At 41.4% G+C, this 16,044-nt stretch overlaps 1 protein-coding gene across 2 annotated transcripts in view; it reads right to left on the bottom strand.

The window, feature by feature from the left end:
- The window catches only part of focad (focadhesin), a 37,720-nt gene that overhangs the window by 428 nt on the left and 21,248 nt on the right, over window positions 1-16,044 (bottom strand). For both annotated transcript variants that reach the window (XM_058624888.1, XM_058624889.1), the window contains 32 exons: window positions 14,626-14,730; window positions 13,377-13,478; window positions 12,845-12,972; window positions 11,691-11,817; window positions 11,451-11,585; window positions 11,279-11,329; window positions 10,976-11,059; window positions 10,616-10,751; window positions 10,320-10,508; window positions 9,229-9,350; window positions 9,021-9,113; window positions 8,081-8,169; window positions 7,796-7,837; window positions 7,594-7,702; window positions 7,384-7,500; window positions 6,673-6,911; window positions 6,482-6,571; window positions 5,673-5,820; window positions 5,434-5,553; window positions 5,219-5,341; window positions 5,039-5,116; window positions 4,580-4,651; window positions 4,099-4,201; window positions 3,934-4,014; window positions 3,706-3,834; window positions 3,504-3,619; window positions 2,291-2,551; window positions 2,069-2,158; window positions 1,216-1,393; window positions 1,035-1,132; window positions 675-926; window positions 85-160 (listed from right to left, as the gene is read on the bottom strand). In XM_058624888.1, the coding sequence (XP_058480871.1) occupies window positions 85-160; window positions 675-926; window positions 1,035-1,132; window positions 1,216-1,393; window positions 2,069-2,158; window positions 2,291-2,551; window positions 3,504-3,619; window positions 3,706-3,834; window positions 3,934-4,014; window positions 4,099-4,201; window positions 4,580-4,651; window positions 5,039-5,116; window positions 5,219-5,341; window positions 5,434-5,553; window positions 5,673-5,820; window positions 6,482-6,571; window positions 6,673-6,911; window positions 7,384-7,500; window positions 7,594-7,702; window positions 7,796-7,837; window positions 8,081-8,169; window positions 9,021-9,113; window positions 9,229-9,350; window positions 10,320-10,508; window positions 10,616-10,751; window positions 10,976-11,059; window positions 11,279-11,329; window positions 11,451-11,585; window positions 11,691-11,817; window positions 12,845-12,972; window positions 13,377-13,478; window positions 14,626-14,730 (3,883 nt within the window). The remainder of the gene's footprint in view (window positions 1-84; window positions 161-674; window positions 927-1,034; window positions 1,133-1,215; window positions 1,394-2,068; window positions 2,159-2,290; window positions 2,552-3,503; window positions 3,620-3,705; window positions 3,835-3,933; window positions 4,015-4,098; window positions 4,202-4,579; window positions 4,652-5,038; window positions 5,117-5,218; window positions 5,342-5,433; window positions 5,554-5,672; window positions 5,821-6,481; window positions 6,572-6,672; window positions 6,912-7,383; window positions 7,501-7,593; window positions 7,703-7,795; window positions 7,838-8,080; window positions 8,170-9,020; window positions 9,114-9,228; window positions 9,351-10,319; window positions 10,509-10,615; window positions 10,752-10,975; window positions 11,060-11,278; window positions 11,330-11,450; window positions 11,586-11,690; window positions 11,818-12,844; window positions 12,973-13,376; window positions 13,479-14,625; window positions 14,731-16,044) is intronic.

Raw genomic sequence — 16,044 nt, 5'->3', positions numbered from 1 at the left:
AAAACATTCACATGTCACAAGTGTGTTACTAAGGCGACTTGCAGCATGAATAGCGTGTGATGTGTTTGTGTTTGTGTTTTTCACCTTTGGCTGTGCTCACGGTTGCAGGCGACACGCTTTGGTCGGGACCTTCTGTTATGCTGAGAAGCCAGTCTATGAACTGACACACACAAAATATACATATGTCATTGTCTTAACACACAAAAACTACTAGCTTGCAGAAAACACAAAATGGTGTCTTGATTTAAAGCTGTAGTACGTAACTTTTAACTATAAACGTCTGTTGCATTCAAACTGTTTTGAAATGAGTTCACACAACGCTGACTTTGGTCTATAAGCTCCACACGACTCACTCAGTTTCTCAGTAAAAGCAGTGTTTAGATCTTGTGTCACGTGGCGACATTCCGCCGCTGCACACAGGAAGTGATTTGTTTCATGTCGAGACACATGGAGGCAACAGCAAAAGAAATGACTGAAAACATTAAAAAGTGCTCAGGAAAAGTGTCAGAAGCGAATTCCACAACTTAAAAAAAACACAATTGTTTAAGCAGTTTCACGAGATATATCCTTCTTGTCCCCGCTCGCCCCTGCTCTGCTGGTGTATACACACAAACATAATATTTGACATAAACAAACAAACAAACGTCAGGTGACGCCCTGAACTCCACACTCACCTTTTGTCTCTGGCCGCTCCACGGCTCTTTGTCCACAAGCAGAGCCAAGCTGTGGGGCAATCCCAGCAGGCACTGCGGCAGCGCGTGGTCAGCGAGCGACTCACGACCATACAGACTGTGCTGCAGAGCGTGAGGTTTGGGGCCCGGTTGCCACGGTAACCAGCGGGTTCTGATGCCCAGCAGGACGGGCATGACGTGGTCGCCCCAGGAAACGACAGCGGCAGCAAATACCTGGAACAGGAAGTCTGTGGCCTTCAGGGAAATAAAAAAAAAGTTATCCAGTTAATGAATGTGAGAGATTTAAGGGGTTTTAAAATTCTAAATTGGATGACATAGATTTTCTTCCACAGAGAAACTGACCAGTCCGGTGTCTCCACATGTGACAGACGTGGCACCGTAGGCAACATTTCGGATGTGTCCCATCAGCTCCAGGAGCCACTCCATTCGTTTTGTTACGCCTGCAGCAAAGAACAAACCTCTTTCCTCATGTGAACTCAAGGACATATGATGATAAAACATAAAAAAAAGGTTTCAACTTCACCTGTGTTGGAGCCGGTTGCCAGGCGACACTGATAAAACATTTGGAGGAGGAGCCAGCCGACTGTGCGGCTCGGCCAACCGCGGAGCACGCCCGCGATGATGTCGTTGAGACTCAACAGGGGAACTCTGCCCTGGGACGTCAGGTAAGACAGCGTGAAGCACGTCTTCTCCATCTGACTCTAAAAACAACAACACATGAGCATTATATATATACATGACTGGTAATATTTTTTACTTTGAAAGTCTGTAAATTACAAATTTTTGCTCATTTTCTATTATATTTTAAATCCTGCATGTGAAAACTAGACTTTTTTTTGACTCTGTTGCCCCCCAGTGGTGGCATAAAGAAAAGAGACACTGCTCATCTTTAATTTTCAGTGTGATTTTAAATCCAGCGCTCAAATGTTTGGTGATTCTGATTTGGTTTGTGGATGTTTAATTATTTTGTTGTCAAAGATATGTGATTTAAAGTGTTCCCATGACCCTTTCGGGGGGGGCATGTTTCTACAAATGCAAACTTTATAAGAATAATTTCATTAAAAATGGCTGTAACCATAGAAATTGAGCAAATCAGAACACTCCCTCAGGCTGGTTTGTCTGTTCAGGCTGCTGAAAGTCAAAACTCTTGCCTGAAGTAGAGGCTTACTCTACATAAAACCCAATACATTTATATTATAAAGCAATTATGAGCATACGCAAACATATTTATGGGTAGTATAATCGATTTCTGCCAATAATCTGTCAATGCTTATTGGTACACACTGGACTTTGAAGGGCACTGACTAAACAAACTCACAACTGGGGATTTTCACATCACAAGCTCCACAAATATGGGAGAAAACGTCATACTGTACCTCTGTGACTCGAGCGACTCGATCAATCTCTGTGTCGGACATCTCAGACAGACATTTGGCCACGCCCATGTACAAATCCACCTCGTCGTCCTGAAACAAATCCATATCATCACAAGAAAGAAATAAGAAAAGACTGAGGGAAAGTTTTTGTTCTGCCCTCCACAAAATACAGAATTATCAACAAAAATTATAATCGCGATGACTGTCCACACTCAGTCGTACCTGGATGTTGTTGGGCAGGAGGTTGAAGATCTTCTCTGTGGTGGAGCAGAGAATTGTCCAGCAGTTGCTAGGCGGGTTGGGGAGGGCCATCGCCTGCGCGAGGCCCTGCAGGAGAGAGCGGCACAGGGACAGACGCCGGAGTCGAACGTCCTCCTGGAAATGCTGCAGACCCAGAGTCTCCGCGTAGACCTGGAGCTTGTCCTCGGCGACATGTTTCATCCACAGGCCCAGGGTCATGTAGAGGTGAGCGCGGGTCTGAGACTGGGGGGGCAGGAAAATACACTGTGAAACTCTACCTGGACATGAACACGCTGTATTTTTCATCCATATCAACCCAAATATTGTGTGGAAAAAAAAAAAAGAACAGAAAGTCTGCACTGAATGTGTAGTCAGAGAAATAAGATGTAGGTTTGAAATACAGCATTTATCTGGTCTGAGTTTTCAGCGGCTACATATATTCTATTCTAAAAATTGAAGATTATAACATTCACATGACTTATTATGATTAATATTAAAAAAAAAACAACAATTTAATTTGAGTGGGCCAATCTGGGTAGAATGTCTGTTTTAACCAATGCAGAGGATGCACTTGCTGTATATACAGGAACTTTTCAGATCATCAGGTTACATTATGTCCAGATAAAGTGTCAGATATAAGAAGTACTGTAAAAAAAAATTGATTTCTAGTAAGTAAAGAATGGAGAAAAATTGTATTATATAAATAATGTCTGGACCAGCCATAGCACTGTCACACTGTGTCAGTTCTAATATTCATAATCAATAAACAAAGATGAAAAGAACCTCTGCACAGCCAGAAAAAAGTACAGACACTGGTCAAAATATAAGATATAAGCATGAAAAGGAAAAAAACCCACAGAAATTACTAAACTGAAATCATAAAAAATATACCTTTTCTATATAACCCAATATATTAACAAATACGGCAGAAACAAAACAAGACTTCAATCCCTCGTTCAAACTCAATGGCGAGTGAATACTTTTTAAGGAGCTAATAACATGAATTAAGATGAAACAAGAAATACTGAGCGCTGTCCCATGTTGTCAAAAGTAAGGTTCATTACCAATGATGCAGAGGAAATAGGGGAGTGAATGAAACAACAAAAATAGGTTTAACCAGGTTTAAAAATGGTCTAAATAAGTGATTTCACTATGTGGTGGTTTTAATGTATGTCAGAGGAACAGAGGAACTTACACTGAGACTGTGCACGAGCGGCGGCGACAGCCAGGAGCCCAGAAAGAGAGCGGCACTCTGAGAAGACTGAGCTTGACACGTGGCCAGGACCACACACTGATGCTGCACGTCCTCTCCTGTGTAGAGACGGAAACATCATACGCGGTGCTTTGACTCTGCTCGTCTCTGACGACGGACACGTGACCATGTGAAGATCTCTTACCGAAGCCGAGCCTCATGAGAGGAGACAGCACCGCGCTCCAGTTTATAGGTGGGAACTGGAAACTGGCTCCAACCGATGCCAGAGAGGTGAGAGCAGCTTTCACCAGAGGAGGAGGAGAGAAATCTGGACCTGCGCACAAGCAGGCATTCGTAATTAGTCAATGTTAAACTCCTCATCTCATTACAGCTACGCTAAGATACGTTTAAGGTAATAAACTTGTTGACAGACCTTTCTTTCCAGCCTCGGAGATGAAGTCGGCGACGGATCTGATGACACTTTTCTCGGAGAGGTAACTGAAATCCTGAGGAACTGAGAGCAAACACAGAAGGAAAGATGCAGATCGTGTTCATGTCGATGAAGTAGAACCATCAGTGTGTGTTGCACGTACAGTACCTGCTGTGTGACTGTGACTGGTGGACACCTGAGCCAAATATAAATGAGCCACCAAACAGGCACTGTTTGACTGTAAACCGATGGCTCCTGAGAAGGTGATGACCTGTGAAAGGAAACGCAGAAGGAAGAAAAACAGTTTTTAACCCCCTTATCAAAAGTTCTGTAACTTTTCCAGGTTTTTCAAGGCTGTTCAAACCCTGTTAACTTTAAAAAGAAAAACAGTTACATTAATAAAATGTAGTGTAAGGGCAAAATCATTTGAATAATTTAACTTAGGGGGGGCACTGGAGACAAACAGAACCAGGTTTTGAATTTACTAGTTATGGTGGTAACACAGACAGTAGAGCTCTGTGAACACTGCTTTAAGGACGGGGGATGAGGATGTATCAGGTCAGAGTTTTGTAAAAAATAATAAAGACAAGTGTTTAAAAACAATGACAATGAGATTGTCTTTAATAAGAGAAAAAAATGTGTCATGTACCTGTGTGATGGCTCGAATGACCTCATTCAGTCTGTTCTGCTGTTGAGAGGAAAGCTCCAACTCACTTTTTAGCTGCAAAACAAAACACACAAAGGTAAAATGTATAAAAAAACAAACAAACATAATTTTCCTTTATTTTGTACTACATGAAATAATTGCTTTTGCCAAATGTAATGGCTAATGACAATGCTAATAAACTAAAACAAATGTTATGAAACAAAACTAAGCTAAGCTACTCAAAGCTAAGCAAAAAGAAACTGAAAGAAATGCAACAAAGCTAAACTACGCTATTAAGCTAAACTAAAAAATACTCTCATTCTAATTATTGAAGCACTAAAACAGTTTTTTTTTTACAGTTTTTACAGGATATTTAAGTACAAAATGGCAGAACCTCTGATCTAAAGCAGCCGTTCCTTTACTCATCATAAACATTTAAAAAAACAGGAGTGGATTTCTTACCTGGATGAGGTAACTCTCAGATCCTACCAAAGCTACAAGGCCGTTCACAGCAGCCAGTCGCTGCATCGTTGGACAACCCTGAAACAAAGAGACGTCTCGTGATGTAAAATCAAATACTGATGGTAGACAGTTCAGACCTGAAAACCACATTTTCATGTAGGGCTGGGAAGATGGTGGTACCTCAGCCAGAAGGATTTTGATCCAAGCAGCGAGCAGTCGAGGGTGAATGTCCTCTGCTTTCCCGTGACCGGACACTGACAGACCATGGACGACCAAACCAAGAGCCAGAGAGAAACCGGGAGTCTGGACGCACAAGGTTGTTTTTTTTTTTTAAATCAGGTTTATATCTTTTTATCTGACTGAACACACAAAGACTCCACTCTCCCCTGCCGAACCTGCTGGCTCTCCTCGGTCAGAGTACGCAGTGTACTCATGGCCTCCTCAGCTTTGGCAGCATCTATGAGGCCTCCACTGAAGGCTGAGACACTCACACACGCCACAGCGTACGCCAACACCTGCACAAAGCCATTCCACAACAACACGTCATTGTTATCAACCTTTAAACGAGTCTGTGTTGCTGTACTACAACACAAAAAAAGTATGATATTAATGGTGGCGTGTCTGGCTGTCGAACCTCTTGCAGCATGCGCCCGTGTCCACTGCTGTCCTGCAGGTTGGACAGTAGTTTGTCTAGAGTTCTGGTGACGTGAAGGTGTTGGTCCTTCTGTCCACTGCTGCACAGAGCTGCCAGCACCAGACCCACACCCAACATACAGCCAGTACTGAGGAGGAAGACGAGAGAAGAAGATGATGATGTAAAGGAAGGACGATGGAGGAGAAAACCAAGAGAACAAAGCAGGGCAAAAACAAACATGGACATAGAAGAAAAGTAAGAGAAAGAGGGAAGAAAGAAGTTGACCAAAAAGAAAGGAGATGTGGAAGAAACGGACAAAAAAGAAATAGAAAAAGGAGGACGGAAACAAAGAAAAAAGGATGAAGATGACGAATAAGAATGGAAGAGCATTGGAAGTAGGACAAAGGAAAAAGTTGACGAACAAAGAAGAAGGATGATGAACAAAGACGGTAGACAGAGGAAGAAGATGAAAAAGAAGAAGAATGAACATGTAAGAGGACGTGGAGAAGAAGATGGCAGGAAAAAAAGATGTGGACAAACAGAAATATTAGAAGAATAAATAGAAAGAAGATGGAGACATAAGATATGGACAAACACAAAAGATTGGACAAAAAGGGAAGAAGTAGACCGAGGGCAGGAAGTATGAAGCAGAGGAAACAAAGAAGAAAAAGAAGGTAATGAAACAAAATCTGCATAAAATAATTAAAGTATTTCCTAAATTTGCAGCACAATTCACATTTCTCACTTCTTAATACCACAATAAAACTAAGCCACATTGAAGAGTTCATGTCTGAAGACGGAGCACTGACTTGTATTCCAGGTCAGGATTGAAGGCGCAGCGTTCAAGAGCCTCCAGAGAACTGAGGAGGAGCTCAGTGTCCCTCTGAACAGAGACGTCACTGAATAACACACACACACAGTCACAGGTGATGAGACTCAACAGTCAGTGATAAGTCACGGTGCGTTTGATTTACTTCTCTCCAGAGTTAAACAAATGTACCCGAGGCGTTGGTGGTGCAGACTGGACAGTACCATTCCCAGCCCGAGGCCCGAGTGGAACTGGACGGCCTGGGAGTCGTCAGCGGTGGGTGAGCCCGGCAGACCGGCCTGCAGAGCTGACAGCACCTGGACCACGCCGTCCTTCTGCCACACCACCAGCACCGGAACCAGCAAGGACAGAGCCAGGCTGGCACAGGAGCGAGCGATGGCACTCGCTGTGTTCTCACCCGAGTAGGAACGCTGAAACACGGTGTCCAGAGTTTTATTTCCTTCTTCACATCATAGGCAGCCTTTTCTTACAGGAAAGTTGAGTTTGTGTTGCTCTGTAACAGCTCCACACCAGAGTCCATGGAGAAAATCAGTGTTTTTAACTTACGACGACACGGGGGTCGCTGGTCTCATGCTGCCTTCTTTGGAAAGTTTGTGTCAATTGTGCTATTTTAAACAAAGGTTATCAAACACCCAAGTGACAAAACAACACTTTTAACCTTACTGATGGAGGCAGCAGTGGATCAACACCTTTTGTGCGCCTTGATATAAAATCAATGATTTTCTCTATGGAATTTGGTGTGGGAGAGTGTGCAGTTTAAAAAGTGACAGAAACTTAATTTTCCTTGCTGAAAAAGACCGTCTTACAGTGAGATTAAAAACCCAGTGATGACCTGAAGTAACTTCAGTGGCAGACAAAGGCCCAAAACACACGGACACTCACATGTAGGAACCAGGGGAAAACCTGTCCTCTGGCCTTGTAGCTGCTGCTCATGATGCTGAGCAGCGTCTCCAGCACCATGGACAACCAGCTGGCTGTGGGCACAAACTCTGGTCCGGCCTGAAACAACAAAAGTCAGTCAGTTTCATCTGTGGAGCTTTGACTCTCTCACACACATTGTCATTCCACAAGTGACAATGTCGAGTATCTTACCCCGAGGCTGCCGTCGCTATCAGCAGGCAGGTTGCTCTCATATTTAGCCAGGACAGCGGCCAAACTGCTCAAAGCCAGGATGGAGTTGCCCTGAACTACAGGACTGTCTCTGAAGAACATACCGAGTCGTCAGATAAAAATAATAATTTTAGCGCTTCCTGTAGATCTAATAAATGTAGTACTCAAAAGGTGGAGAACTCACTTTGTAGCAGCTTTGATGACGTCAGTCAGCTGATCTCTGGCCCTGAGGAAGGACAGATATAGGAAAGAGAGGGAAAAGAATTGTTCTAATAATGCCAGTGATGTGTTTGAAGTCAAAAACACACACTCCATTAAAACAAATGTACAAATCTACAGCCAGAACCAGTTTTTTTTTTTTTATTCCTGACACCATTCAAACTAGGTCTTTTCATTGCGGCAGAAATGACATAGGATGCATTTAAATTACTGATTGAATGTGTGTAAGTGTGTAAAAAGTGAGTCTCACCACATCCAGGCACAGTGCTGTTTGTACTGCAGCTCCTCTGCGTTCTCTTTGCCCTGTTTCTGTTGCATCTCCAGGTCAGCGCGTCGACCCTGAGCACAGGCAGCAAACCACAGTCACCGTGACAATGTAGATCAACAACATCATATACTTTTGAGGTTTTTTTAGGTCTGGATTAGGCAAATATTCAATTTACAGTAGATTTACAGAGATCAAAAACGACCTAATAAATAACCAAGAATAAGCTGTTAAAGCAAAAAAGATGAACAGTTATTTACACAGTGTGTCCTGAAGTAATTTATTAAAATTCAAATATCAACACCTGACATACAAAAACCTGCTTTTAAAGAAATAGAATTTTCATACCGGAAAACGTATCATAAATGACAAAGTTATGAGGAAAATATGATGTGTGGTATTTAAACAAAATGCAAAGATAAATGTATGTGTGCTCTGTAATGTTAAGTAATAATCTTTAAAAAAGGGTCCTAATTACATTATTAGCACAAAACCTTTTCAAGCCCAGTGTGCTAACATAATCATAAAAGAAGAAGAAAAAAAAAGGCTATATAAAATGTAAGATATATAAAAAACTAATAATTCCAGCAGAATAAAAATGAAATCACAACATATTCACTGTTTATACAGATACAGGGAATATGAATTATATACAGGCTTAAATTCAAATGTGTACAGGTAACTGATTATAAAAGGTGCAATGTGAATTCTGAACGAGAATTTATACATAATATAAATTAATAATGTCATTAAGTATTTTATGTACGGGATATAAAATGTTTTGGGCAGTCAAGACACACAAGCTTAAAAACAACTGGTCAGACAGTTTAGAAAACCGTAGATAGTTCTAATTATTACATTAGTTTGTGACCACTGTTTCACTCTTTTAATCTAGAACCACGGGTAGAATCAGTCCGTCACAAACCTGTAAGACGGCGTGGAAAGCTCGGTTCATGAAGCCCCTCCAGGCCTGCGGTAAGAGCAGAGCTCTGTGCCATTCGGACGGCTGAATGTTCACCTGCGCGGCAACAATCGAGCAAAGAGTAAAGGAGTTAAGATTTTACTGTATGTTGACAAAGTAAAATAAGTCGGAGGAGGAGGGCGGACGGGTTTATATACTGCGTGTGTTCTACCTCATGGATGAGAGCAGTCAGGATCTGCTGGTAGCTGCGGCCGCGGCTGACGAGGAAGCGGTCGATGGGTTTGCCGCTGCGGTCGGTCTGCACGGGTAGCTCGTAACTGAGCAGCATTCCAGCTGAAACACACACACACACACACACACACACACACACACACAGGTTTGCACAGCTATTCTTCTACTATGCACACACATTATTCTTTTTTTAAATCAACGTAAGATTTAAGTCAGTGGTGAGCAAGTGAAGGCTCAGTAGATTTATTCAAAAAACTGATTTTTTTTTTAAAAAAGAAAAGATTTTCATTCAGAATTCAGAGCCTTCATTCTGAAAAAAAAAAAAAAAGATTAACCTGATTCAAAGAGCAGATTTAAGACACTGGTAACAGTCTGTGGCAAATTCAAGTTTGTTTTTTAAACCAAGAAATCTTATATAGTTTAGATTAGAAGAAAAAAGATTCATACACAAAACATTTCACACCAACATATGAAATCATATAATTGGACATCTTTTTTTGGATCATTGGAGATAATATAGTAGGTCAGTGGTCAGCAAGTGGTGGCTCGTGGGCCAAAACTGGCCCAGTAAATTAATTGACAAATTAGATTTTTTTTCAGAAAAAATAAAAAATAAAAATAAAAGGGATTACACGGGTAATTTGTGTAATCAGCCAAAAGAAAGGCAGTATTAAATTGTCATTCAGAATTCAGAGCCTTTATTCTAAATAAAAGAGTAACTGAGTCTAAGAGCAGATTCAAGACACTAGCAACAGCAACACATCTCCTAAATGTGCCATTTTTGTATAATATTTAATAGTTTAGATTACAAGAAAATGGTTTTAGCCCAATATTCAATAGCTTTCAAAAAATACCTACCGACCCTGGATTTAGGTCATGTCCATATATTCTGAAAGGATTCAGAGATTTGACAAAAATACGCAAACATTTTCCCCCAGATCAATAATTATTTATCATATTGGCAGTAAACAGCTTTCAAATACTCAACAGGTTGGACAAAAGCACAATTTAACATTAGAGAGGAGCGCTTGATCTCAGAGATGTATGCCACAGACAGAATTCTTTATTCACCTGCGAGTCCAGGCTTCAGGCCAGGCTGCTTGTTCTTCTCGTAGGTCCTCAGCATGAACGGCGGGATCCCCGCCACAGTTTTACCCTGGTCTGATCGCAGGTTCCCTCCCCTCAGGGCGGAGAAGTAAACCCCCCGCGGCATCTGACTCATCTCCTGCCTCACCAGTGATGTCAGGAAAAGCTCAAACGCTGAGGGGGCAAAAAAAAAAAAAAAAAAGAGGATAAATATCTTTAAGAAACTCAAACACCGGTCGCAGCAGGAGCTCTGTTTGAAAAGTATAAAAAAAATAAATCACCTGGGAGAACAGAGACTGGAGTCAGATTCATCAGCTTCACATAAGAAGATCCTGGGACGGAGAGATCTTTCTCTTTCTCCTCTTCCTCCTCGCGCTGTCCCTCCTCCTCATCTTCAGGACTTGCAGGTGGCCTGGCCTCCACATTAGACACATAAGCAAAGCTTCTCGGTACATTGAAATGTCCACATTTCCAATCAATCAGCTTCAAATTTATTGAATAAAACTTGTGTGTTTTCAAAGGTGCAATTATTTTCTCTTCATTTTAGTGATCTTTTGATAGACTTAGCCTAAATCTGAATTGAATTACACAGTAAAACAACCATTTTTTTTCCATGCACATATGAAAATGAAGACTCTTACTGCCTCAGGAAGGAACGTTATTTTGTGAACGGCTTCAGGAAACTCTGCCAGAGCCTTGTAGCCACAGTTGGCCACGTCTGGATCCTGGTACAACAAAAACACACACAAAAAAATCATCTTGTGTTCATCCCAGTGTGCAAAATAACTCACATTATGTGAAGCCAGGACTCTTCAAGTGACAATGTGTCACTACCTAATACAACCACACTTTAAAACCTTTCCTTTAAAGTTTTTTTAAAGGAAATGTTCCCTTTAAGAGCAGCAAAAATGTCCTTAAAAGAGTAAAAAGATGTAAACACACACCTTGCTCAGAGCATAATTCCACAGAAAGCTGACCACTTCCTCTCTTAGTTTCTGTGAAAAGAAACAGAAGGACATTGTAAGATAAGATATTCTTTTATTCATATCTGAAGTGTTAAAAATATGAGCAAGAAAAACTATTTAAAAACAACGACTATAGCTCCACTATATCCACCTCATACTCCTCGGACTTTACTTTGAGCTGAGGAACCAGAGCCAGAAGCTCAGCTACACCTTTGACCATCAGAGGACGGGAGTCGCAGCTGAGCTCGGGACCGAGACGTCTCCATGTTGAGATGATGTCCACCACCTGAAAAATAAACCCTGATGAAGTTTGGTGGAATATGTCACCACCATTTGTGTTGTGTGTATTGTTTTAAGTGTGCGTGTGTGTGTGTGTGTCTTTTGTTGGAACCTCAGCCCGGCACAGCTCCTGTAGTCCCTGCAGGGCCAGAGCAGCTGGGGTTGCCAGGTCTGGTCTGGTGCACTGGTTCAGAGTTTGTGTGATGGCAGCCAACATGTCACCTCCATGCTGGTATGGCCTGGTGGTGCAAGACAATACAGATACACTAAATATCGCAATATGTGATACTGTACCAAGTTGATGAATTGCTGTTTCCGTTGTTAAATATTCTTAATAGGGGTTTTCTTTCTTGTCGTTTTTTTTACAATGTCATTTTTTTCTTAAAACTGACTATTTAGGGGGTAAATAATGGGAATATATTGCCGTGCCTAAAATTTAATCTGTTAATATATCAGCATATGTACAAAAAACACAGCTAACACCTTTTTGGAATATGCACCTGAAAAAACATGGAATGACTGCATGTTACACAAAAGTCTCCAATATTTATTTATTTATTTATTTATTTATTTAACTTAGATTTAGTCTTGAAGCAAAACACCATAATTGACTGTCAATAATGTCACACCCCTAAAATGAATCAGTTTTAATGCAAACTTCCTCTGCACTATGGTCTGTTTAAAATAATAATAATATGCTGCATCTATGAGGCACTTAAATAGCCCCATCTAGTGGTGCTTCTACAACTGTAAAACTATAAATAAATGCAGCATGATTAGGATTTTAAAAAAATTCTTAAATTTCATGGGATTATGTTGTACTAATAAAGAAAATGTGGGTTTTTGTGCAACAACTACAGGTGACCTGTGTGTTTGTTACTTACGGTGGCCTGGAAGTACAAAACCATTATTACAAAAGGAGAAACACTTTCACAAAGCTCGAGACAAATTTGAAGCCACAGTCCCTACGTTTTCAAAAATGTCAATTTGTAATAAAGGTTTGCACTTCCAGGCCACCGTAGTTACTTCTTTAGGACCCTTTTTGGCATAAACATTGACCTTGTCAGGACCAGTAGTCCTCATAGACATCAAAACCTGGTTCTTATGAGGCAGAACCTAATTTAAAAAGAACTTTAAGTTAAGTTTAGGGCTAAGATTTGAATAGTGGTTATGGTTAAGGTTGGGGATAGTGCCAAGTCAATGCTGTGTCCCGAGAAGAGCATCTGTGCAAATCTGTGTGTGTGTGTGTGTGTTGGGTGGTCAGACCTCTCCCTGCAGATGTCTCTGAGACAGGCAGCTCTGGCCAGGATCTGCTCCCACTGGGTGTCCTTCCCCATCACCACCCGGCTGTCCTGCTGACCCAGCAGACGCTGCAGCTCCGGGTAAACTCGGTCCTGGGAGCAAAATGAATATAAATATACAGTGCTGTGCAAAAGTGTTTGTATTGTTTTTGTGGCTGACAAATTTTGTGATCACTGGCATTTGGAGTGAAATTTTATGACCGCAAGTTGCTCTTACATATTAGCAATTTTAACTCTCATAACGTGTGTACATAACGATCAAGCATGTTTTGAATAAACCTGGTGAATAAACAGACCTTTAAGAAACGTTTAAGAAAGCCAGAGTCGTGTTATTGTTCAAGTGTAAGAGTAAGTCACACTAAACACTTGACACTTGAACCTGTAAAACTGTATCTTCTGCTGCTCACAAACAAAAATACATCAGATGACACAAACAACAGCTTCTTTTTTCCAATATGAAGGCATAATATTTGTGATGACCACTTGCAGGAACTGACCTGTTTCTTCCAGAGAGCAGTCATGAGGCGCATGGCCATAGCTCTCAGCTTGGGGGCGCTGGCGAGCATGTGCAGCGTCTGCAGCACCATGGGAACACAGAGCTGGAAGAGTGAAGCACATGGTGTGTGTGTTAATGGAAAAGATCATCCACTAATGACGTTTCTTTGCATGCAACATATTCACAAAGTAGTCAAATCCATACAAACAGAGATTTGGGTGAATTCTAATCTAATATAAATCATAATTTCGTTTAAAGTTGATGTAGGAATTGAACATTAGTGGTGGTGTATGGAAGATGGGCTCAAGATCAATTTACATGGTCATTTCAAGTTCCTTTAGTGAAACATGGAGTAAAAATGTGTGAATTAAAATGCCTTTTTTTTACCGCTGTGTAAACTTTTAATAAATAATACACAAAACACATGCATCGCGAGTGCCAATGAGTAGAAATCGATGAGTGATTGACTGGGTTATCAAAAGGGGGATGTTATCACTTTCTCAAAATAAACCACAATGGTTGGGATTATGTCGATAATGATCAAGTCAATAAAACAGTTAATAAACAGTTAATAAAGGAGAGTGCATGGTCTTTAAAGGTGAGTGTGAAATTTTATGATACTCATTAGTTTGTGACGTGTGTATCCGTGCCTGGTGTGAGTGTGTGTGTGTGTGTGTTCATGGGGCTATTAGTTAGCTTCCTCCAGGGTGCAACTATAAATTTTGTCATATAGTATAAGCATAAATCAAGTTTACAGCCACCTGCGTGGCTGTCAGAGTTATTCTAAATGTGTCAGGTGTCATGCTAAAAAAGTTCTCTGCCAAGAACTGATGCAAATCCGTGGGAGTAGTGCGTACAGCCTGAATTTATATAAGACATAATCCAGATTAAACCTCCCTAACGTGCAAATATACATTATGTCTGTGGTAGTCTGTGATAGTTATGTCTTCAGTTGGTGTCTCTGATATCTGTGGGTTGTTTTTTTGCATATACTTGTAAATTAGTGTAATTAAAACAATTTACAGACATTTTTAAAAAAAGAAGTGATGGATGTTGATGTTAAAATACCTGTTAAGGGCTAGTGTAAAGCATTAGTGTAAATTAAAGCCCCTTCGGTCAATATTATTAAAAGATATATATAAAAAAAGCAGAACGAGCGACACCGTAGTGAACATGCAGTGGTTTCTGTTCAGTGCTGTGTATCGTCGTCATGGTGAAGCAGGACAGGAGAGGGCAGAGTTGCTCAGCACCTTGTGAGTCCCGAGGTTTGGCAGGCAGTTGAGCACAGCGTGAGTCTGGAGTGGATTCTTTTCCTTCCCCAGTTTGAACAGCAGAACGGGGACAAGGGAGGGAACCTGCACACACACACACACACACAAACATGAAAACAGGTGAAGGACACTCAAGAAGAAACGTCCTGAACTCAAATGTAGACCTCTTTCTCCCAAACCATCAATTACACACATTTATTCCAGAGGGACAAAGAAAGAAGTGGAGGCTGTTCCAGGAAACATTGAGTGAGACTGGGGGGGGAGAGGGGGGGGTTATCTGAGGCTGAATAAATACATGTTTTCATTTTAAAAGAGTGAATGAAGTCATCAAACATGTCTGCAACCCTCCTGAGCTTTTTATCCATATATCTGTACATGTATTCTATTCTATAATCTATTCATCTGACCATCTACAGTATGTCTGTTCATGTGTTTGTCTATCTATGCATCCATTAATGTGTCCGTCGGTAATCAACCTGGGCATTCATCCAGCCATCCATTAATCTCTCCATCTACATGTCCATCTGCCGGTCCATCATCTACTGTACCTATCTTTGTAAATGGTAAATAATTTGTATTTATATAGAGCTTTTCTAGGCTGCTTTACACGACAGTTGTCAAGAGAGTCTTGCCCAAGGACACATGCACTGAAGACTAGCAGAGCCAGGAATTGAACCTTTGAGTTGAGAGACTGAGCTACCGTCGCACCATCAGTCCATCTCTACGTCTATCCGTGTATCTATCCATCCATCTACGTGTTTTTCTATTCATCCGTCTGTCATTTACCTGTCTCTCAACCTATTCATCCATCCATCCATCATCTATCTGAACAGAAACCAGCAGGATGCGCTGAGGAGACAAATCAACTGCCCCAGATATGAGCTGTCCAACCTCGCATTGTCCTCATGGTCTGACTCACAATCATGGTCTGACCCAGAATCATGGTCTGACTCACGGTCATGGTCTGATTTACAGTCATGGTCTGACTCACAGTCATGGTCCGACCCACAGTCATGGTCTGACCCAGAATCATGGTCTGACCCACAGACATACAGTTGAACGAGGTGCAGTGTTAACTGTTAACGCAGCATCGTCCTCTTACTCGCACTGAGGTCAGAAAATAATCCAGTCCATCGCCGCGGTGTTACAGCCTTAAATTAACATAAAGCTGCCCTGCATCTCAGCTGTTGCATAGCAACCACTTCACCTGCACGGCTTGACAGACGTAGGGAGGGGCAGCGTGGAAGGAAGGAAATAAAGGGTTTCTCATCAGGTTGTTTCCTTGAAAGGTAAACCGCTAATCCTTCAATCACATACACATTCCCCCCCGGTTATATTATATGATAAACAATGATGAATATAATCGCCCTGCGTCTACACACTGTGGTTAGTTTGTCA

This window comes from Solea solea, chromosome 3 (assembly GCF_958295425.1).
Source record: "Solea solea chromosome 3, fSolSol10.1, whole genome shotgun sequence".
NCBI classification, from domain to species: domain Eukaryota; kingdom Metazoa; phylum Chordata; class Actinopteri; order Pleuronectiformes; family Soleidae; genus Solea; species Solea solea.
The sequence above is the reverse complement of the archived record's forward strand: the minus strand, read 5'-3'. Positions and strand labels throughout refer to the sequence as shown.